This window comes from Euleptes europaea, chromosome 4, assembly GCF_029931775.1.
Source record: "Euleptes europaea isolate rEulEur1 chromosome 4, rEulEur1.hap1, whole genome shotgun sequence".
NCBI classification, from domain to species: Eukaryota; Metazoa; Chordata; class Lepidosauria; order Squamata; family Sphaerodactylidae; genus Euleptes; species Euleptes europaea.
This window is the reverse complement of record NC_079315.1, coordinates 86,838,077-86,860,688: the sequence shown is the minus strand read 5'-3', so window position 1 is coordinate 86,860,688 and position 22,612 is coordinate 86,838,077. Positions and strand designations below refer to the sequence as shown.

Genomic DNA, 22,612 nt, shown 5'->3' with positions numbered 1-22,612 from the left:
TAACCACTACACCAAGGCAAAAACAGCCCTAGGAACGATTTTCTGCAAACATGGGGCTTTTCTCACATTTGTAGAAAGATCTGTCTTGTCTGTCTCTGGATTTAAGTATCCAGAGATGAGGCTATGTTGAGAATTAGCTATATCAATATTTTGCTATGTTTAATCTTATATCACTTTTTCGTCCCCCTTCCATTCCATACAGGCTTACCTACTATCTGTCCTTGTACTCTCTACCCACTCCTGTCTCTTAGTGCCTACTGTCATGCATGCCTGCTGTATGAGAACATGCACTAATTTTAGATGGTAGTTAAAAGCCAGAGTTGATGCAACTGGCACATGGGTGGGGGTGAAAGGAACTCAATTCCTTTTTATATCAGTTAATGTCAGCAAGGTTAAAGAGACATGAAACAAGCCATTGAAAAAGAAGCAACACTTCTGGGCAGATAAGTACATGAAAGAGAATAATCACTGCAAATATAATATCCCAAACTAAAAAAAAATCTAGAAGAGAAATTGCTAGCTTTGTTCTCATATATAGAAACTCTGTATTTTTCCGCATACAAGTTCTCTGTATTTTGCTGTCATATAAAGTAAGCTTGGGGAAAAAAACATGGTGAAGGGTAAAGGGAGGCCTTTACGATGTTCAAAATAATAATCAACTCTACTGGAAATCTTATATTCTAACAGTGAAGTCGGCCAAATTTTTGGATACTTAAATCCAGTGACAGATCTTTCTACAAACCTGAAAAGGGCCCAGGTGTGCAGAAAAATGTAAAATCTACAAAAAACAATACATTGGGGGTTTGAGGAAGGGAGGGACCTCATAAGGGTATAATGCCATAGAAGCCTCCCTCCAAAGCAGCCATTTCCTCCAGGAGAACTAGGGTTGCCAACCTCCAGATGAGGGCTGGAGATCACCCAGAATTACAACTGATCACCAGATGAGAGATTAGTTCCCATGGAGAAAATCGCTGCTTTGGAGGGTGCGTCTATGGCATTATACCCTGCTGAAGTTGCTTCCCAACCCAAACCTCACCCTCACAAGGCTCCACCTGCAAATCTCCAGGAATTTTCCAACCTGGAGCTGGCAACCCTAAGGGGAACTGACCTCAGTAGTTGAGAGATTTGTTGTGATTTTGGGAGAGCTGCTGCCTCAACTGCTGCTATGCGAGTGTGTGTGGGATGGGGGTGGGGAAGAAAGCAGGTAGGAGGCTGGGAGGGTGATGGGGGCAGAAAGAGAAAGAGTGATGGGGTGGGAGGACAGAAAGAGAAAGTGATAGGCATGGAGGAGAGAGAGAATAAGAAAAGTGGTGGCAGCAAGGAGAAAGAGTGAGAGACTAAGGTCAATTATTCACTCAAAAAATTGCTGCTCTCTTGAGGCGGAGCAAAAAAAAACCCCCGAACTTAAAAGGTTATTCATGGAATCGAATTTAATTCATAAAGCCCGATGTAGTTTGGATTACTCAATTTGACAGCGGTTGTGTCTGCCCCTGACCTTTCAGCCCTCCTCCTGCTGACAAGCTCACTGTTGAGGCCCGCCCCCACCTCCGTCACAGCTCCGCCCATCGCAGCTCTGTAGAGGGGAGGCATTCGAAGGAGAGGGGGAAAGAGAAGTCCTATCAGGCTCCAAACCGCTCGACTCCACTGTCATGCAACCGAATGCATGGGGAGTTCTGCCTTGGATTTGCCGCTCTCTGGGTGCACATTTTCCCCACCCGAATTCTCAAAACTCAACAATAAGCCCCCAATGCAGAGTTTTGAGAATTTGGATGGGGAAAATGTGCATCCAGAGAGAGCGGCAAATCCAAGGCAAAACCTCCCCTGTGTAAACGGCACGGTTCCCCCTCCCTTTCAGCTTTGGATTCGTTTTCCCGTTGACTTCTGTTTTCTGGGAGAGAGGGGGAGAAGCAAAGGTGGGGGAAAAGAGATAGCTGCTCCACTTGTCTATATACTAATTGCAAAGGTCGGCCAAATCTCAGGATACTTAAATCCAATGGTTAGATCTGTGAATGGGCAAGACAGATCTTTCTACAAACCTGAAAAGGCCCCAGGTTTGTAGAAAAATGTGAAATATATTAAAAAATACATTGGGAGATTTTTAAAAAAAACCAAGCATGATAAAAGGAGCTCCTGTAGCTTTAACAATGGATTTCCTCAGTGGCTGTTGCTACTTTTGTCAGTTAAATCAAGGGAGTGTGGGCACAGCCCTTTCAAGGCCTATTTTGGCAATGCTAGGCCTGGCAGCAATCTCTGGGTGACTTGATACCATCTGATGTGCATGATTCAGCTAGGCCTGGCTGCTTGTTCAACAGCAGCCACCTGATGAAAGCCAGTGTGGTATAGCACCTGGAGTTTGAGAGTAAGGTCTTGGAGACCCAGGTTCAAATCCCCATCTTGCTGTGGAAGCTCAATGGGTGATTTTGGACCAGTCACATACTTTCCACCTAACCTACCAGTAAGAGTTGTTGTGCAAATAAAAAAGAAGGAGAGGAGGATAATGTAAGCTATTTTGGTCCCCATTGTGGAAAAAAAGGAGGGGTAAAAATGAAGTAAATAAATAATAAATATAGCTAAAGATGAGAAACAGATAAAGGGTAGGTTTGTGGATGGCTGAGAAGAAGAGAATGCGGTTGCCAGGAGGGCGGAAAGAGAAAATAGTGTGTGAAGGGGGATACAGGGGAAAATGAGATGCCACCCCACAAGTCAGAAGGGTATAAGGCCATAGACACCACCCTCCAAAACAGCCATTTCCTCCAGGTGAACTAGGGTTGCTAACCTCCAGATGGGATCTGGAGACAACCTAGAATTACAACTGATCATCAGATGACAGAGATAAGTTCCCCTGAAAAAAATGTTTGCTTTGGAGGGTGGGCTCTATGGCATTATGCCATGCTGAGGTTGCTTCCCTCCCCAAACCTCACCCTCCCAAGGCTCCACCTGAAAATCTCCAGGAATTTCCCAACCTGGAGGTGGTATCCCTAAGGGGGAACTGATATCTGCAGTTGGGAGATCCCTTGTGATTCCAGGAGATCTGCAGGCTCCACATGGAGGCTGGCAACCCTAGAAGGACAGAAGGAAGCAAAAAAAGGGTACAGGCTAGGGGCTTTCAGGAAATTGAAAGAGGAAATAGTGGGGGACGGGAAAACGACATGCCTCCTGCAAGTTCTTGCCGTTTTTCACTTGTCTACTCTAATGTTCAGACACACAAATGAAATGGCTTACTGGTAGAATAGCACTAAAGTTTCTGAATCCTAGAATCATAGAGACCACCAGGGCCATCAAGTCCAACCCGCTGCACAATGCAGGAAATTCACAAGTACCTCCCCCCTCCACACCCCTAGTGACCAGAAAATGGCCAAGATGCCCTCCCTCTCATCATCTGCCTAAGGTCACAGAATCAGCATTGCTGACAGATGGCCATCTAACCTCTTCTTAAAAACCTCCAGGGAAGGAGAGCTTACCACCTCCCGAGGATGCCTGTTCCACTAAGGAACCGCTGTTAGAAAATTCTTCCTAATGTCTAGACGGAAACTCTTTTGATTTAATTTCAACCCATTGGTTCTGGTCCGACCTTCTTGAGCAACAGAAAACAACTCGGAACCCTCCTCTATATGACAGCCCTTCAAGTACTTGAACATGGTTATCATATCCCCTCTCAGTCTTTTCCTCTTCAGGCTAAACATACCCAGCTCCTTCAAACTTTCCTCATAGGACTTGGTCTCCAGACACCTCACCATCTTCGTTGCCTTCTCTGGACACGTTCCAGCTTGTCTACATCTTTCTTAAATTGTGGTGCCCAAAACTAAACACAGTATTCTAGTTGAGGTCTAACCAGAGCAGAGTAAAGCGATACCATCACTTCGTGTGATCTGGACATATACTTCTGTTGATGCAGCCCAAGACTACGTTTGCCTTTTTAGTTACAGCATCACACTGCGGACTCATGTTCAGTGTTTGGTCTACTAAATCTCAAGAACCTTTTCACACACACTACTGCTCAGACAAGTCTCGCCCATCCTATAATAATGTATTTGATTTTTCCTACCTAAATGCAGAACTTTACATTTGTCTTTGTTGAAGTGCATTTTATTAGTTCTAGCCCATTTCTCCAGCCTGTCAAGATCAGCCTGCATCTTGGCTCTGTCTTCTACCGTATTTGCTACCCCTCCCAATTTAGTATCATCTGCAAATTTAATAAGCATCCCCTCTATTCCTTCATCCAAATCATTTATAAAGATGTTGAACAACACAGGGCCCAGCACAGATCCCTGAGGAACTCTACTAGTCACTTATCTCCAAGTGGACGAGGAACCATTAGCTAGCACTCTTTGGGTACGATCTGTCAACCAGTTGCAGATCCATCTAACAATAATAGGATCTAACCCACATTTTCCCAATTTGTCAACTAGAATACTATGTGGAACCTTATCAAAAGCCTTACTGAAATCTAGATAAACTATGTCTACAGCATTCCCCTGCTCCAGCAAGGTAGTAACTTTCTCAAAAAAGGAGATAAGATTAGTCTGACATGACTTATTCTTGAGAAACCCATGCTGGCTCTTAGTGACCAGATCCATCCTTTCTAAATGCTCAAGGACGGACTGTTTGATGATTTGTTTGAACACTTTTCCTGATATAGAAGTCAAGCTGATGGGTCGGTAGTTACCTGGATCCTCCTTTTTCCCCTTCTTCACTTTCCGGTCCACGCAATGTGCTTATCTTGTCCTTGTTCTCACTCTTACTCTGTACATAGGAAAAGAACCCTTTTTTGTTGCGTTTAGCATCTCTCACTAGCCTAAGTTCATACTGAGATTTAGCTTTCCTAACACTCTCCCTACAAGCACTAGTTATTTGCTTATATTCCTCTTTGGTTATAAGGCCCTCCTTCCACTTCCTAAATGAGTCTTTTTTATTTCTCAACTCTTTAAAAAGCTGTTTATGAAGCCACCCTGGCCTCTTTAGGCTCCTCCCATTTTTCCTTCTCATAGGAATGGTTTGGGATTGCGCCTTCAGTATTTTATTTTTAAGAAATGCCCACCCTTCTTGAACTCCCTTCTCCTTAAGTATTTCTGACCATGGGATTCTACCTAGCATAAGTTTAAGCTTGTTAAAATTTGCTCTTTTGAAGTTCAACCTACATGTCTGACTACGTACAGGTTTTCCTCTCCCCAAGATTGTAAATTCCAAGAGTACGTGGTCACTACTACCCAAGGTGCCTACTACTTTAACCTCATCGACCAGTTCTTCCCTGTTGGTGAGAATCAAGTTTAAGATGGCAGACCCCCTTGTTTCCCTGTCCACCTTCTGGAATAGGAAGTTGTCAGCAAGACAAGTCAGGAATTTATTGGATCTTGCATTTTTAGCAGCGTTGGACTTCCAACAGATATCCGGGTAATTAAAATCTCCCATGACCCCCATGTCCCGTCTCTTTGAGAACTTTGTGATCTGGTCTAGGAGCATCCCATCCAAATCCTCTGCCTGGTTTGGCGGTCGATAGCAGACCGCCACGAAAATATCACGATTATTTCTTATTCCTTTTATGTTTACCCATAGAGTCTCGACTGCATTACCATGCTCAGATTCATGTACTTCTTCACAAGTATACACATCTTTGACATACAGTGCTACTCCTCCCCCTTCCTTATCAATCTATCCCTTTTAAACAAGTTGTACCCCTCAATCTTAATATTCCAATCAAGAGTGACATTCCACCAAGTTTCAGAAATGCCTATTAGGTCAAAATCCCCTTCCTGTATTAGGGCTTCGAGTTCTTCCTGCTTGTTTCCCATACTCTGCGCATTAGTGTACAGACATCGGAATCCATGGTTTATGTGCCCCGTGGTTTTCATTTCTGTACTTACCTGTGAGTTTTTGTTTCCTTGCATACATGCCACTCCCTGCAAATCTTTATTGTTCTCGTCTCCAGGTATTATCAGCATACAAGGCTTTAAATTGTTGTCTCGCTCCCCCATAGGATTAGTTTAAAGCCCTCCTGATCAGGTTTGCAAGGCTCTCACCAAACACATTTTTTCCTACCCTCGTGAGGTGTAAACCATCCCCCAACAGATGAGCTTCTTCTCAAAAGCGTAAGCCATGGTCCAGAAATCCAAACCTTTCTTGACGACACCACCTACGCAGCCAGTCATTAATTTGGAGTATTCATCTTTCCCTTCCTAAGCCACGACCTTCAACAGGCAGAACTGACTTTGCTGTGCATTGTAATCTTCTACTCTGCCCATTAAAGGGCTTCAAGGGGAAAAAATAATATGCAGTCAATCCATCAGTCAATCACTGCTGGTATGAAGTACATGATGACTGTGTCACAACCCGTTACTATAAGGGATATGAAAACAACCTCCCACACAGTTCCTTTTTGCCAGAAGAAACGGTCTGAGCTAGCTAAACATGACAGACTGTCTAATGTAGTTAATGTTACCTGTTGCTTGATAGGATATCCTGCATCCAACAGAGCCAATGAACTGGTTGATTTCATACAGAATTAAAATAATTGTTTTCTTTTATTTTCCTAAATTTGACAGTCTAAGAAAATACACCAGTCTAAGAAAATACACTGGAAGGGACAATCATATGATAGACTCAAGTGCCATGTATGTATTTCAGAAGCAATTCCAGCAGTTCCACATGCCTGGGTAGCCTACAGAAAAAAATCCATAACCTTCACAGCCATTTGACTCCTATTGATTACAACAGGCATTTAGACAGAGATTTATTCTTATAAAGTACAAACAGCATCGGATTTCAGGGATTCTTTTGCACCTGGTGTTTTCTGGTGCAATTAAAAATTGAAGCTGTAGGGCTGTTTCCAATATTACATTCCACTAGTTTTGTCTTAAAGCTGATCAAAATGCAGTTATCTTGCAAACTTCCTGCTTGCTTTATCAAGATCGTGTTGGATGGGGTCTTTTGGCCCTCCATTCACTATGTTTGATGATCTGAATAGGGAATATTAACATCAAAAGCAGTTCTTGATGTTCATGAGTTTAAACCTAATATTAAATCATGTGAACCATCTGTTGTACATTCCATTGCTCCAGATGCACATCAAGCAGAACTGAGCTATATAAGTTTTCCTTTCTGCTCATGAATTGCTGGATTTGACCCCTTCTATTCCCGTCTGTATTGTTTTTATAGCTGTCTCTTTTCAGACCTGATCTGTGGCAATTGTTACACTTAAAATATAATCGCAACACCAGTAATACTCATGACAAAATGCTATTAAGGCATTCAATAGTCACTGCCCCTTTAGATTTGCCTCCTGTTTCAAAGTAACTCAATTTCTCAGCCTAACTAGAAACTGCATTTGGTACAAAATGCTTCAGCTTAGTTATTATTGGGAGCTAGACAGACCAACGTAAGAACATAAGAAAGGCCCTGCTGGATCAGATCAAGGTCCATCAAGTCCAGCAGTCTGATCACACAGTGGCCAATCCAGGAAGCCCCCCCAAAAAAGACGACTGCAGCAGCATTAACCTGCCTGTGTTCCAAAGCACCTAATATAATAGGCATGTTCCTCTGATCCTGGAGATAATAAGTATGCATCATGATTAGTATCCATTTTTATTAGTAGCCATGGATAGCCCTCTCCTCCATGTCCACTCCCCTCTTAAAGCCCTCCAAGTTGGCAGTCATCACCACATCCTGGGGCAGGGAGTTCCACAATTTAACTATGCATTGTGTGAAAAGTACCCAGCTTGCTGGGGGTAAAGGGAAGACGACTGGCAAACCACCCCATAAACAAAGTCTGCCTAGTAAACGTCGGGATTTGACATTACCCCATGGGTCAGGAATGACCCGGTGCTTGCACAGGGGACCTTTACCTTTTGTGTGAAGAAGTACTTCCTTTTATCTGTTTTGAATCTCTCACCCTCCAGCTTCAGCAGATGACCCCGTGTTCTAGTATTATGGGAGAGGGAGAAAAGCTTCTCCCTGTCCACTCCATACCATGAATAATTCTGTGACCTCTATCATGTCTCCCTTTAACCACCTTCTTTCCAAGCTAAACAGCCCTAAGCATTTTAGCTGCTCCTCATAGGGCAGTTGCTCTAGCCCCCTGATCATTTTGGATGCTCTTGCCTGCACCTTCTCAAGCTCTGCAATATCCTTTTTAAGGTGCAATGTCCTTTTTTTACCTACCTTATCACACCAACTCTGCAGTCATTCCATTGGCTACCTATCAGTTACCAGGTTCAGTTCAAGGTATGACCTACAAAACCATCCATAGCCTTGGACCCTCATATCTGCAGGGCCACCCCTCCTGCTATGTGCCATCACGACAGCTTTGCTCAAGTGAGCAAAGCCTTCTGCAAATGGGTAAGACTGACAGCTGCCCATCCGCATGCTTTCTCTGTTGGGACTACCACTTAACAGAAGCGCTTGCCAAGGAGCCAGAAAGCTGCACAAACACACACACACAAACTTCTGTCATTTTGCAAATTGTGTAAGAAAATTGTTCAAGAGGGCATTTCTAGAAAAGGAATAAGGATGTGGAATTTCTACAAAGGAATAAGATTGTAGTATAATGGAATGGAAGGCATAAAAGAGAATAGGATTTTATTCAGTTCTACAGTTTATGCATTACCTTACTCTTATTGCATTATTTCCTACTTTTGTAATTCTACTTTTCTACATTGTCTATGGATGGTTTTGGGTTGTTGTTGGTTTTTGGGGATTTTGTTTGGCATTGCTTCTAATTTTTGTAATCTGAGTCATTGTCTTGCACTGTGTAATCCATTTTGCATCTCAGAGAGAAAGGTGGCCAATAAATACAGTAAATAAAAAATTCATTCCTTTCGCTCTTTCTGAATGGATCCTTAATCTATTTTTCTTTTCAAGGATTGGGAGTGGAAGCTTTAACTCCAAAGGCAACTGATCATTGGTTTGTTTTTTCTTTTTAATGACCATCATTGCACAGTTACAAAATTATAGTAAAAAAGAAAAATGAGTGGAAATCCCTTTGAATGCAAAGTGGAAAACAGTAATTAATCTACACTCCTGAAAAGGAATTTATTAAGGATCAATCCATGAATGCCATAGCCATGGAGGATGTACCAAAAGTGGTTAATAAATCATTGAGTAGCAGAAGGGCTCACAGTCATGTTATGCAAGAAAAGAGAAAAGTAAGATTACAGTTGCAGGAAGAAGCAGAACCTGAATGGGACTATTTTACAAGTAAGAACATAAGAAAGGCCCTGCTGGATCAGACCAAGGCCCATCAAGTCCAGCAGTCTGTTCACACAGTGGCCAACCAGGTGCCTCTAGGAAGCCACAAACAAGACGACTGCAGCAGCACTATCCTGCCTGTGTTCCACCGCACCCAATATAATAAATATATTATATTATATTAAGTAAATATATACTAAGATCTTGATATTGAGAATGGGCACTGCTGGATTTTTCTTGGGGGATATAAGGGCAATGTGAATTCTGTTTCATTTCTACTTGCAGTTGATTTCCCAAAAAAGGAATCCTTCAGCAGCACAAAAGAGGTAATGTTGTGGAAACACTCCAGGCCAATGGAACAGTTTTTGGGACGTGAAAGCCTTCGACAATATTTTAGTTTTTGGGACAAACTGCTAGATAAAGAATGACATGTTAATCCACCATGGATGTATTTATTTATAGTCTGCCTTTCTCACTTGGACTCAAGGCAGATTACACAGAGTAATCTGTGTGGATTAGAAAAAGGGACACCTGTCCTGAGACGTTCAGGAATGAATGATACTTAAACAAGAACTATAAGGAAACTTCATCCCCCCCAGCAGCACAGTATAAACTTCCTGACTAACTGACAGTCCTTGCTTACATCAGTGAGAACTAATTACAGCTATACATTAACAATGAGAATACAGGCACTTATTTTTTTGTGGTTGCTTTTGCTATAACTGTAGACCAAAATAATTTCCCAGTAGTTTCTATATATAAACTGCCTTGAGCCATGAGGAAAGGCCGGATGTAAATGTTTTAATCAATCAATTAAATAAATAAATAATCTGATGCTTTCGATGCTCCTAAGGACCTTTCCTCCAATCTACAGGAATTAGTGACCTGGAATATTTGTTTTTGCGGGAACAGATTTTAGCTTCTTTTTGTAAATACATTTCCATATGTGAACTTTTGGCTTGGAAAGCAGAACTAATTTATTAGTTTCAAATGTCCTTTGCTCAGAAGTCTAATGGAAGCCTGGTATAGTAGATCTAGAACAGTGGTTCCCAAACGGTGGTCCGTGGACCCCCAGGGGTCCACGAGAACTAAACCAGGGGTCCTCGAAACAAAGTTATACCGGTGGTCCGCGGACCACCAGGGGTCCGGCGCGCAGCTCTCTCCATCTCTCAGTTGAGCTGCGGCCGCGGCTCAGGGGCCGTGTGTGAGGTAAAGCGGCCTCCTCCTCCCCCCCTTCCCTTCTCCTCACAGCACGGCCGGGTTTTGCACGCGGTGCTCGAGGGCTGGCGGCGCCAAGGCGGGCGGTGGCAGCAGCCAATCAGCGGGCGGGATTTTCCCGCTGGTTTTGGCTGGCGGAGGAGGCCGAGGCACTGAGGACAGCGGATGGCAGGCCCCTGGGGAGGGAAGGTAGGAAGGAGCCCAGGCGGCGGCAGCGAGGAGGAGGAGGAGGTCTTGGATTTGCCTTCCTGTAGCGATCCTCCTTGGCCTCCACCCCGTTCCCTCTTTATAGGGCCGTCCCCCTCTTAAATGCCTCCCCTGCCCCCACACCAGGGTGGGCTGGGACTTCCGTCAGTCCGACCCTTCGCCTTCCGCCCCACCCGTGTCCCGGCCGGGCTCGTCCGACGGCCAGCTAGCCGGCAGGCCGCTCAGAAGCTGGCGGAGCGTGTCTTCGCCTCCCCCTCGCTCGTCCTCCTGTCTCCCGGCCGTTTGTGGGGAGATCCCTTGCTGTGCTCCTCTCTCGTGACAGCTTCCTAGAGGAGAGGGGACGTATTGGCAAGGGACCGGCTGGGCCTTGGTTCCCCCCAGCCCCCAGGCCGCTCACGCAGCCACCGTCCTCCCTCGCCGGCGACTCGACCGATGGGGCGCTTGTTGGCGCACGTGCCGCCCTCCCGGCTCCCTCCGTCGGGGACGGAAGACGGCCCCCCGGGCTAGCCTCCAGGCATGGGTTGCCCCCCTGTGCGGTAAGTGTGCGGCATTGTAGAGGGCCCGCGACGGAAGGGCTAACAGCCGTCGCTGGACGGGGTTATTGGCCATTTGTGAATGGGAGGTTTTGCCTTGGATTTGCCACTCAGATGCATGTTTTCCCCATCCAGATTCTCAAAACTCTGCATGGGGGGTTATTGGCCATCTGTGAATGGGAGGTTTTGCCTTGGATTTGCCTTTCAATAAAAAGTTGTTTGTATCATTGAAAGCTCTGCTATTGTGTTTTTCTTTTAAGACAAAAGATGTTAACATATGAGTTGTTTTTTCTAAACTAAAACCTCAGTATTCAGGTTAAATTGCCGCATTGGCACTCGGAATTTTTATTTTGAACCTTGGGTCCCTGCACCGAACAAAAAAGTTCTAGTGGTCCCTGGTCAAAAAAAGGTTGGGAACCACTGCCTTAGACTAAAGAAACTTAAGACACATATCTGAACAAATAACAATGCTTTCCTATCTCATGAAATAGCTCAAGTACAACATGACAGTTACCTCAGGATAGAAATGCAAAGAAGAGTGACGAGAGTATGATCAGCTTCACCCTGAGGCTAGAAGTATTGTCATTCAGGAATAATACTATTATTGTCACAGACAATGTTTTAGAAATGCCGAGCTAACTCCTCTAGCCTTCAAATGAATAGTAACTGAGACGATTGGACAGAAGATCATGCGTTTAAGAACCCTGAAGAAAAACTGAATGGCAAACTGGGTGAACCAACAAGCTCAGCCATTGTCCTCAAGCCTTTTTCTGTAGGCTATGGCTATGGTCTCTTGTGTAGATGATAGATTTGATGTCATGAACACCTTTTGCCTATGAAAAAGATTATCCATTTGCCATAACTAGAAAGGCATTACTGTTGTGTCCATCAGATTTTGGAAAGGAGTCCATAGCCCTTCTAGCTAAATCCCCCCAGTTACATCATGATCCAGCCGTAGGGTTGCCAGCCTCCAGATACTAGCTGGGGATCTCCTGCTATTACAGCTGATCTCCAGCCAATAGAGATCAGTTCACCTGGAGAAAATGTTCGCTTTGGCAAATGGGCTCTAAGGCATTGAAGTCCCTCCCCTCTCCAAACCCCGCCCTCCTCAGGCTCCGCCCCAAAAATCTCCCACCAATAGCGAAGAGGGACCTGGCAACCCTATCCAGCCGGTATCATGTGTGTCTGTGTGAGGGGGTATTTTTCTCCTGCTGCTGCTCTGAATGGCAGCAGGCAACAGGTGTGGGGGGCAGGAGGCTCCCTCACCCCAACCAGGAGCATGGCAGCCATGGTTGCAAAACTGGCATTATAAATTCCTAAAGGAATGTCTAAACACATGGTGGCCACATTTTGGATCAGCTATATTTTCTAAATCTTATTTCAAAGGCCATCTAGAGTGCTGGCCCTTATGATCCAAGAAAGGGTAGAACAGGTGAACCAGCTTAGGTTGTTAAAAACTTTCCATGACAACCAGGATCAGCATCAGGAACATGAGCACTTTCAAGCAATTATGTGCTAAATCTTCAGCCATTTCCACCCTAGGGTGGAAGCCAGTCAGCACTGTTCCAAAATTAGCTATGTGTGGAATTGTAATGGTGTATCTATAGAGTTGCCAGGCCCCTCCTTACAACCGACGGGAGGTTTATAGAGGCAGGGTTGGGGGTGGTGATCAGCGTAATCTATGTGATAACATCACTTTCCGTTTACGCGGAAGTTCCAGCATTGCACTGGTTGCCATAGAGTTTTTTCGTGAGTGCTAAAGTGGCCCCCCAGTCTGATGCCGGAACTTCCATGTAACCCGGAAGTGACATCATCATGTAGATGCCGCTGATTGCTCTCCCTCCCCTCCCCTGGCCTGCTTCTGCCCGCCAACCAGCTAAGAGTTGGCGGGCAGCAAAAGCGATTGGTGGGCAATTGCCCGCCATAACCGGGCAGTTGGGAACCATATGTATCTATTCCTTACTGAATATTACACCACTGAAAAGGTTCACTTTCTGGATGTTCCTGTTCTCACAAGTAATAGTTCTGTGCTGATCATGTTTAGGCCCACTAACATTAGTGGAGACACTTCCCTGCAACTTAACAAAAAAGTCAGTTAGTTTGCCCTATTACTTCATGGCAATACTATTAAGCAGCAAATTTGCTGTCCTACATCCAGTTTCAGAGAGCAACCTGTACAACTCCATCCTCATCAGGTTGCAGCCCGGTTTCAGCTCATTCTAGCCAGGAATTCCAACCTCTCTCCAATTTCAGTATTCCCTTTGGAAGCCACACACTAAGAAAGGACACTAATTCTTAATGCCTAGATGGGATAAGCAGGTAGGATGAGAAATAGTGCTATTTCAGATGTTGTTATAATGGCCAAGAAAAAAAATACTAAAAAAAAAAAAAAGACAACAGCAGCAGCTATAGTAACTGGGCAGGGAGTCAATGAGCAGAAAGAATAACCTGGGACATGAGGTTTCCTTGATGGCATGTCCCTGAGCAGAGCACCACTGAGCCATATCACACATATAATTTCAACAGTATGGTGGAATAGTAGTACTGACCACAACACAGAAACTGTGCTTCTATTTTACAATAATGGGAGCGGGGGGAATCACCAAAACCAGCTTCTGAAAATATGGGATCTGGAGACCTGCAGACTGTTAATGAAGTCTCTGGAACCAACATTACAATTTCATATACACTTTATGGGAATTATGTATTTCAGCCCCCCATCAACATTAGATTGCATGTGTGAAACTTGAAGACCCGTGATAGTTTCATATGCAGATGTTATTCTTCACAATACTTCAATTTTGTGCCAAATTGAAGAAGAAATGTAAGAATCAAGTTTTATGTCCAATGACTGGAAATCATGAAATGCCTTGGTTGTAACTGCAAACTAACATAAATACACTGGTCTCTAGAAAATGTTGAAAGTGCACTTCAGGTAGTATTATTATAACACTTACCCCCCCCCCCCCACACACACACATGTTTCAGACTGACATGGCCGCTAATACTAGAAATGGTAAGCAGATACATTGTAGAATTCTGTACAAACCATATCTTGAGAGGGCAGCAGGTTACCTAAATCCAGATGTTAGACTCGGGAAGGACAGGTAATATATGTAAAGTTGTTCTGTTGAGTGTGTGCATAGTTCTGTTAATTTTGTATTTCTATAAAAATTTAAAAACTTCTGAGAAAATGTTTGAACAACAATACTTTTTAAAAAGCTGACAAGTTAATTGGTCTGCTGGTTCTATTGCCATTCTTATTTTTTTACTATTACAGGTTTCTATTGTCCTAAGTCATATCTTATTACAAGTTTGGGGCTTTTTTGCATCACACAGAATTATTAAGTGGGAAAAGATGGCTAGTACTTTCTCACGTCTCCTCGCTGGTCGGAAAACAGCTGTTCTCTTTGCAACAGTGAGCACGGGTGCCTTGACCACTGGATACTTGTTGAATCAGCGGAATTTGAAAGCCGGATTCCTTGAGAGAAGAAAACTGTTTCCTCCAAGGTAAATACTTGTATTGAAATCTTCAAACAAATACTGTGGATTTTACTGATGGTGATGATACTTTGGAAAGTTTCTGGGCAGGCAAGAAAACTGGGGGTAGGTAAGAAGAAGAAGAGTTGGTTTTTATATGCTGACTTTCTCTACCACTTAAGGGAGAATCAAACCGGCTTACAATCACCTTCACTTCCCCTCCCCACAACAGACACCCTGTGAGGTAGGTGAGGCTGAGAGAGTGCGACTAGCCCATGTTCACCCAGCTGGCTTCATGTGGAGTTTTATGTCGCACGGGCGATGCACAAAGAGAGAGACGGAGTCCGGGTACAACATCTTTATTACAGGAACAACATGGCGGAAGTGGGAACAAAGCCTACTCACCTTACTTTTATGCCCTCAGATGTTCGTGCTCTATTTCCCCTCTCGTGCTCTAATTGGTGGGTTCAAAAAGCACTCCCCAAGACTATTGGGTGGGTTATCGTTCGAGGTTTCTGCTGTTCCCGCTTTATTCCCTAGGTTTATTGCATACATAACATGGAGGGATGGGGAAACAAATCCAGTTCACCAGATTAGCATCCGCCACTCATGTGGAGGAGTGGGGAATCAAACCTGGTTCTCCAGATCAGACAAATGGGGACAGTGTCCATAAGCAGGCTTGGGACTAAACTGGAAAAGATGATTTTTTTTTTTGAGATTCAGATATGGATTACCTGTCTTGACTGTCATATCATCAGCCACAAAACGCACTGTTGGGAACTGACCCAAGCATGTAGACAAGCTGGAACATGTCCAGAAGAGGGCAAAGAAGATGATGAGGGGTCTGGAGACCGGCCCATGAGGAAAGGCTGAAGGAACTCTGTATGTTTAGCCTTGAGAGGCGATGACTGAGAAGTGATATGATAACCATCTTCAAGTACTTGAAGGGCTTTCATATGGATGGTGCTGTTTTCTGTTGCCCCAGAAGGTCAGACCAGAACCAACAGGTTGAAATTAAATCAAAAGAGTTTTTGTCAAGATTACAAGTCTGTCAGATAGTTTGACAGGTACAGGATAGATCAGTGAGATCTAAGGATGATGTAATCAGCCTGAAAAGTACCTGGGGAGCTAGAGAAAGCTGGCCTGATCCAGTTAGAGCCAGGTGGCTGATGCAATGCAGTAGCAATACCAGGATAATTGGATATCTACTGTGATTGGTGGCTGCGTCCACCAGGTGTATATAATGAAGTGAAACTGCAGTTCTATGCGGGATGTTATGAGCGGAGAGTGTGAAAGGAGTATCTGTATATATTTCTGCACTGTACAAATAAACTACACTTTTTCTATGTGGCCGTGGACTTTCTGATGGGTATCCTGGACAAGACTGCTAATCCGCTTGGCTTCCGCGTCAGGGTTATGGGCCCAGCTCCTCTACGTTACAGGAGTGTTTCTGCTACACTGCGCAGGTTTTATGTGTGGTGGTAGATAAGCAGAGTCCAGGATTTTCAGAAGCTACTAGAGAAGTGACGGCTGTGTGAGTAATGGCACAACAATCTTTTATCCCGGTGGATAAACTCACCTCAGAGAATTACCACGTTTGTTCTGTGAGGTTGGAGCAATATCTGAAAAGGGAGGATTTATGGGATGCTGTGGAAAGACTCCCTACTACAGCAGCCGAGATTGCCAAGGACATAAAAGCCCTTGCCAATATCACCTTGACGGTGGGAGATGACCAGCTTATTTATGTTGTTGGCAAAGAGCATGCAAAGTTGGCATGGGATAGTTTGCGAGCAGTGTATCTCCAGGACTCAGCTGGCACGCTGCTAGCACTAATGAGGCGGCTTTATAGATGCCATAAATCACTGCACACGCCGGCCGCAGCCCACTTGAAGACCCTAGCAGAGTTGTTCAGACAGCTGGAGTTGAGGGGAAAAGTTATATCTGCGGAGGACCGGGTGCATTTGCTTTTGAGTTCTCTGGATGCGAGCTTTGATGTTTTAGTAACCTCGCTGGAGAGCCTGGCAGCAGGGCAATTAACCTATGAATACTTGACTGGACGAATTCTGGAAGAAGAGGAACGACGGGAGGAAGGACGTAAGCAGAAGACAGCAGCCCAGTTGAGATACACCCCCGAGGTTAAATCAACGAATCGCCCATCTGCCGAGACCTCAGCCCCCCAGCGCGTTTTTCATCCCAGGCAGAGAGACTGGATAGAGTCTACGCCGAGGACTGCAGCCGAGCTGTTTAGACAACCCCGAGACGGGCAAGAGGTCTACTCAGCGCAGAGCCAGTGGCAGCAACAGAGGGGAGGCGACGGAAGGCAGAGTAGGAGCTACAAGCAAGATGAGGAATGCGTGATGTTTGTCAAAAAGTGTTTTCTTTGTGGGTCCTCACAACATTTGAAAAAAAATTGTCCCCAGTTGGCCAGGAATAAGCAACCAAAGAGACAGTCAGTAAATGGAACTTACACTGCTGTTGTGCTGGCAGAAGCTGGAGACAAAGAGAACATTTGGCTCTTGGACAGTGGGGCAAGTACATGTTTTGTTAACAAAGCTTCCATGTTAGTTAACCAAAAGCAGTCTGCTAAGTCTTATGCAAGTCTAGCAGATGGGAGACACTTAAAGGTACACTCTGAAGGGGAGGTGTTTTTCCCAGAGTTAAATCATAAGTTTCAAAATGTACTTTGTGTGCCTGAGTTACAGCATAGTTTGCTAAGTGTTTCTGTGCTGGCTAAGACTGGTTTTAAGGTGCAGTTTGAAGGAAACACCTGTCAGATAAGCCAGGGGGAGGTTGTAATGTTAGAAGGGCACTTGCAAAAGGATGTCTATGTGGTGCATAGAAGGACAGGAGAAACTTCTATGGTAGTGGAGTCTGTGAATAAAAATCCACATAATGAGTGCATACACCTTCTACATAGGTGTTTTGGCCACGCCTCCTTTTCCATTCTAAAGAAGACCCTGAGTGTGTTAGGGAAGGATGACATTAAGTTGAATGGGTGTAATTCTTTCCTAGATTGCACTGTCTGCAAATCTGTTAAAAGCAGACGTAGTTCAGTGGCTAAGGTAAGCCAAAGGGTGGCAACCAGACCTCTACAAATTGCTCATTTAGATCTCTGTGGTCCATTTCCTGAGAGTGTGTCTAAGAACCGGTACGCTTTATGCATTGTGGATGATTTTACTCGTTATGGCTGGGTGTATCTGCTGAAGCAGAAAAGTGAGGCATGTCAAACCATCAAGTATTGGATTAAAAGGGTGGAAAGGCAGCTAGACCTCAAGGTATCCAGTATACAATCTGACAGAGGCGGTGAATTTGTCTCTAGTGCATTTACCCAGTGGTTAGAAAGCAAGGGAATTGAGCACAGATTGGCTAATCCCTGTGTTCCTCAGGAGAACGGTGTGGCTGAGAGGAGGATTGGTTATCTAAAGTCAGTGTTGCAAGCTTTGATAGAGGATGCTAATCTAAAACCCAGGTTCTGGGGGGAAGGCATCAAGGTGGCTTGTTATTTGATTAATAGACTTTGGACCTCCAGCATTAACAATATTCCCTACAAGGCATTGTACAATAGAAATCCCTCTTTAAAGCATTTAAGAGTGTTTGGTACCAAGGCTTGGGTGAATATACCTTTAAAGAACCGCAGAGCAGGTGGCAAGAAATCCAAACCGCTGATTTTTCTGGGATATCAGAATGCAGCAAAATCTTATCGCTTTGCTAATGATCAGAACCAGGTGTCTTTAAGCAAATCTGCGAACTTCGGAGAATCTTTTAATTGGCCACGCTTACATGGAAATGAGGAGGTTTCTGAAGAAGTTTTATTGCCGGCTAATGGACAGCCAGAGGCAGATGAAAGTGTTTTTCCTGAAGTTGTTGCAAGCAGGGAAACAGTAAAGGTTGAGACTCCAGAAGGAGGGGAGTCTAGTGGCACGGTAGTCAGACGGTCAGACAGAAGTAATAAAGGAGTACCTCCACAAAGATGGTTTTGAAGAATGCCAATAGCTCAAGGTTTCTCACTCTAATCTAACAGGTGGCAGTTTGTAAATTGGCTGCACCTGGATGTGATTCCAGGGGTAAAAATAAACAGGGACAGTAAAGGTGTTTTTTACTTGTCTCAAACAGAAAAAATAAAACAGTTGCTGGAAAGGTTTAGCATGCTTGATGCTAATGCAGCTGAAACCCCAATGGTCACAGGTTATTTATGTGAAGAGTCTCAGGAACAAGAAGAGTGTGACAAATCTCTGTATCAGTCCCTGATAGGAAGTTTGTTATATCTTGCTTGTTGGACTCGCCCAGACATATATCAGGCGGTACATTGCCTGAGCAGGAAAAATATGTCACCAAAGCAGAGTGACTGGAAAGCAGCTAAGCGTGTACTCAGATACCTGAAGGGATCTGTGAACAAACAGTTATGCTTGAATGCATGTAATGGGGAACTGACTGCGTATGCAGATGCAGCATGGTCAGATCAGGGGGACGCAAAATCAACGACCGGGTATGTGTTGTATTTTGGTGAAGCACCCATACATTGGAAATCTGTAAAACAGTCATTTGTAGCCATGAGTTCATGTGAAGCAGAATATAGTGCTGTGAGTGAATGTATAAACCAGGTGGAATGGTTTGTCTATCTCATGAAGGAACTCAATGTGTCTGTACAATTACCAGTAAAGGTGTATACTGACAGTCAATCAGCGCTACAACTTGCGACTGAGCAAAACTTTAAAGGCAGAAGTAAGCATATAAAAATCAGATATGTCAATGTAATTGAATCTGTGAACAAAGGCTTGGTATGTATTGTAAAGTGTGCCAGTGCTGGTAATGTGGCAGATCTATTTACAAAAATTGTGGATTGCAATAGATTCATTAAACTAATCAAACTAATCTGAAATCCTTGAGAAGGAGTGTCAAGATTACAAGTCTGTCAGATAGTTTGACAGGTACAGGATAGATCAGTGAGATCTAAGGATGATGTAATCAGCCTGGAAAGTACCTGGGGAGCTAGAGAAAGCTGGCCTGATCCAGTTAGAGCCAGGTGGCTGATGCAATGCAGTAGCAATACCAGGATAATTGGATATCTACTGTGATTGGTGGCTGCGTCCACCAGGTGTATATAATGAAGTGAAACCGCAGTTCTATGCGGGATGTTATGAGCGGAGAGTGTGAAAGGAGTATCTGTATATATTTCTGCACTGTACAAATAAACTACACTTTTTCTATGTGGCCGTGGACTTTCTGATGGGTATCCTGGACAAGACTGCTAATCCGCTTGGCTTCCGCGTCAGTTTTGGCTAAACATTAGAAGAATTTCCTGACTGTTAGAGCAATTCCTCAGTGGAACACGCTTCCTTAGGTGCTAACGGGCTCTCCTTCTTTGGAGGTTTTAAGCAGAGGCTAGATGGCCACCTGACAGCAATGCTGATTATGTGAACTTGGGCAGATGATGAGAAGGATGGCAGAAAGGGTTGCATCAGTGCTTGGCTCACGTGGCCCTATCTTGCACGCCCAGGGTAAGTCTGATCGCCACTTTGGTGTCAGGAAGCAATTTTCTTCCAGGCCAGTTTGGCCAGAGATTCAGGACGTTTTTTTGCCATCTTCTGGGCATGGAGCAGGGATCATTGGGGATGTGGGAGTGGGTAGTTGTGAATGTGCAAGGGGTTGGACTAGATGGCCCTGGAGGTCCCTTCAAACTCTATGATTCCATGATTCTATGTGTGGCACCAATTCAAATCAAGAAGAGAAGGGGCTTCAGCATTCTTCCCATGCTGTTTTGCCAACTCATTATGGAGCTGCTGGTATACTCATTGGCTACACATTCAGCCCCCCATGGAGTAAATAGTGTCCCCTGTATTAGTTTTGGGTTGGGAAAAGAGTGGGGGGGGGGAGGCTGAAGCTTCTTCTCCCCTAAACCAAGGCTGTAATCCCAAATGTGGTCCTGCATGCTTGGGAAACTACTTCCTCGCAGCAGGACGTGTGGCTCATGGTATGACAGTTGGATTGGAGAAACCCAGATTCAACATTTAAAAATCCATCTTGTCTAGTTTGCACCTCAGAAGCAGGGGAGCGATGAGTCAGAAGGAAATATGAGTGTTGGAGGTAAGAAGAGGTAGGATGTGTTACCCGAACTGGACCCAGGTGGAAGATTAGCTGATAAAGGGTCTCCAGAAGGGTAAACACAAGATCTTGTAGTCTGTGTGTACCAGAGTGGATCTCAGTAATGATACCTCAAAATAAAAATACAAGGAACGAGAAAGTAATTGTAAGCACACACAAATAATATTATTGTATATTTAAAAGAATTAAAAATGTGAAGAACCTAAGTACCTGAAAACTGATCCCCCTAAGTACTCACATACACACACCAGCGAGGGATCACACCTTATCCCAGAGAGAAGGGAGGAAATTGGGACATTTCAGGGAGAGGCATACAACCTTAAATCAGAGGGCTTGAGATCTGAAGAGGTTCAGGGATCAATGCAGTGGAGGTGTGAGGAGCAGAGCAAGGAGCCAGCAAAGCAAGGAGAAAAGTCTATGGAATGCAGTGGGCGTTCCCAGAGGCAAACTGGACCCAAGATCTGGACCCGAGTTCTGAGGGACAGCTGGGGCTTGGGGTCCTTCTTTTAGAAGAATCTGAATGACCACCTCTCGGTTTGAATCTGTATGCCAGCTCAGATCATTACAGCTCCCTCATAATTTCAGAGCTCCCTTCCTTCACAGCTGAGGATGACCGGGATCAGGCTGTAGTAGATCTAATAGGCCTAAAGAAGGGATCTCTAGAATAGCCTTCTTGAGGAGGAGAGCAAGATACATTGGCCAATTTCAGCACATTGTGAAAGGCTGCCCTGGTTAAAAGGCTTTTGACCAGATAAATTCAGTAATGAACTGAGTGCTGTGGTGTAATTTTCACAGTGGCGGTACATACTGGCTTTTGTAAGCTTCCTTGAGTCACTGTTGACAGCAGGAAAGGTAAGATATAAGTATTTTGATAAATAAACAAAGTTCTCATGCTGATTTGGAGTAGCCAGAATATATGGATGAGGTTTGCTGGACACAAACTAACATTTAGAAAACGGTCATTTGGAACCATAGTCCTCATAATATGCACATGTCATTTAAAAAATCAACAACAAACTGCTTCCTGAGTAACTAATTATATTCAGTTCCTATCTCCTATGAGCAATAATACTATTATAAAGAATTCATCAATACTGTAACATAAATAAAAGGTCCAAATCGACGATTCTGGTTGAACCACAGTGATTTACATTTACAAAGGATTCAACTACTAGGTAAAATATACTTGTATTTTGAATTTGTCAGAAACAGACACAAAAGCATAATTCTGAAGGTCATTAGTTTCTTTCCCATCTGCCTAAGTGCCTCCCTCCTCTACAGAAACCATCTCTGTGATTTCAGCTGGCAGACAGCATACCCCTGGGAAGATCTGTATGCTTGCTTCCCCTACAAATTTCAGCTGCATGCATGAGCCAACAACCAATCAAACTTTCCAGTTCCCTGCTGTTTCCCTCAAACCTCCTGATCCACTGAAAAATATTCACCTGCACACTTTTGTTGTTGTTGACAAAAGGCATGGAAAGAATATAGACGAGCAAGATGCTGATTCTCTCCCCCGTTTTCTTCTTAATATGTTCCTGATCTGAAAAACGGAGCCAAGAGTTGCTGATCAATATGAATGTTTTTAATTTCTTTTTATCAGCGCAGACTATCCTGATCTTCGTAAACACAATAACTGCATGGCTGAGTGCCTCACACCAGCAATCTATGCCAATTTGAGGGACAAGATGACTCCCAGTGGCTATACACTGGATCAGTGCATCCAAACTGGTGTTGACAATCCAGGCCATCCTTTCATTAAAACAGTGGGCATGGTCGCTGGAGACGAAGAATCTTATGAGGTGAACAATTTTTATCATATGCTGTGGTCATTTGTTGTGCTAGTACGTTCGTACACAAATAGCTTGTTGGAAGAATAAAAATTCACACGA

The 22,612-nt window shown here is 44.1% G+C and overlaps 1 protein-coding gene across 1 annotated transcript in view; it reads left to right on the top strand.

Annotated features, from left to right (window-relative positions):
- Positions 1-22,612, top strand: part of CKMT2 (creatine kinase, mitochondrial 2) — a 46,087-nt gene that overhangs the window by 2,541 nt on the left and 20,934 nt on the right. The window contains exons 2-3 of the mRNA XM_056848649.1: positions 14,478-14,648; positions 22,324-22,522. Coding sequence (XP_056704627.1) covers positions 14,497-14,648; positions 22,324-22,522 — 351 coding nt within the window. The 5' untranslated portion in view covers positions 14,478-14,496. The remainder of the gene's footprint in view (positions 1-14,477; positions 14,649-22,323; positions 22,523-22,612) is intronic.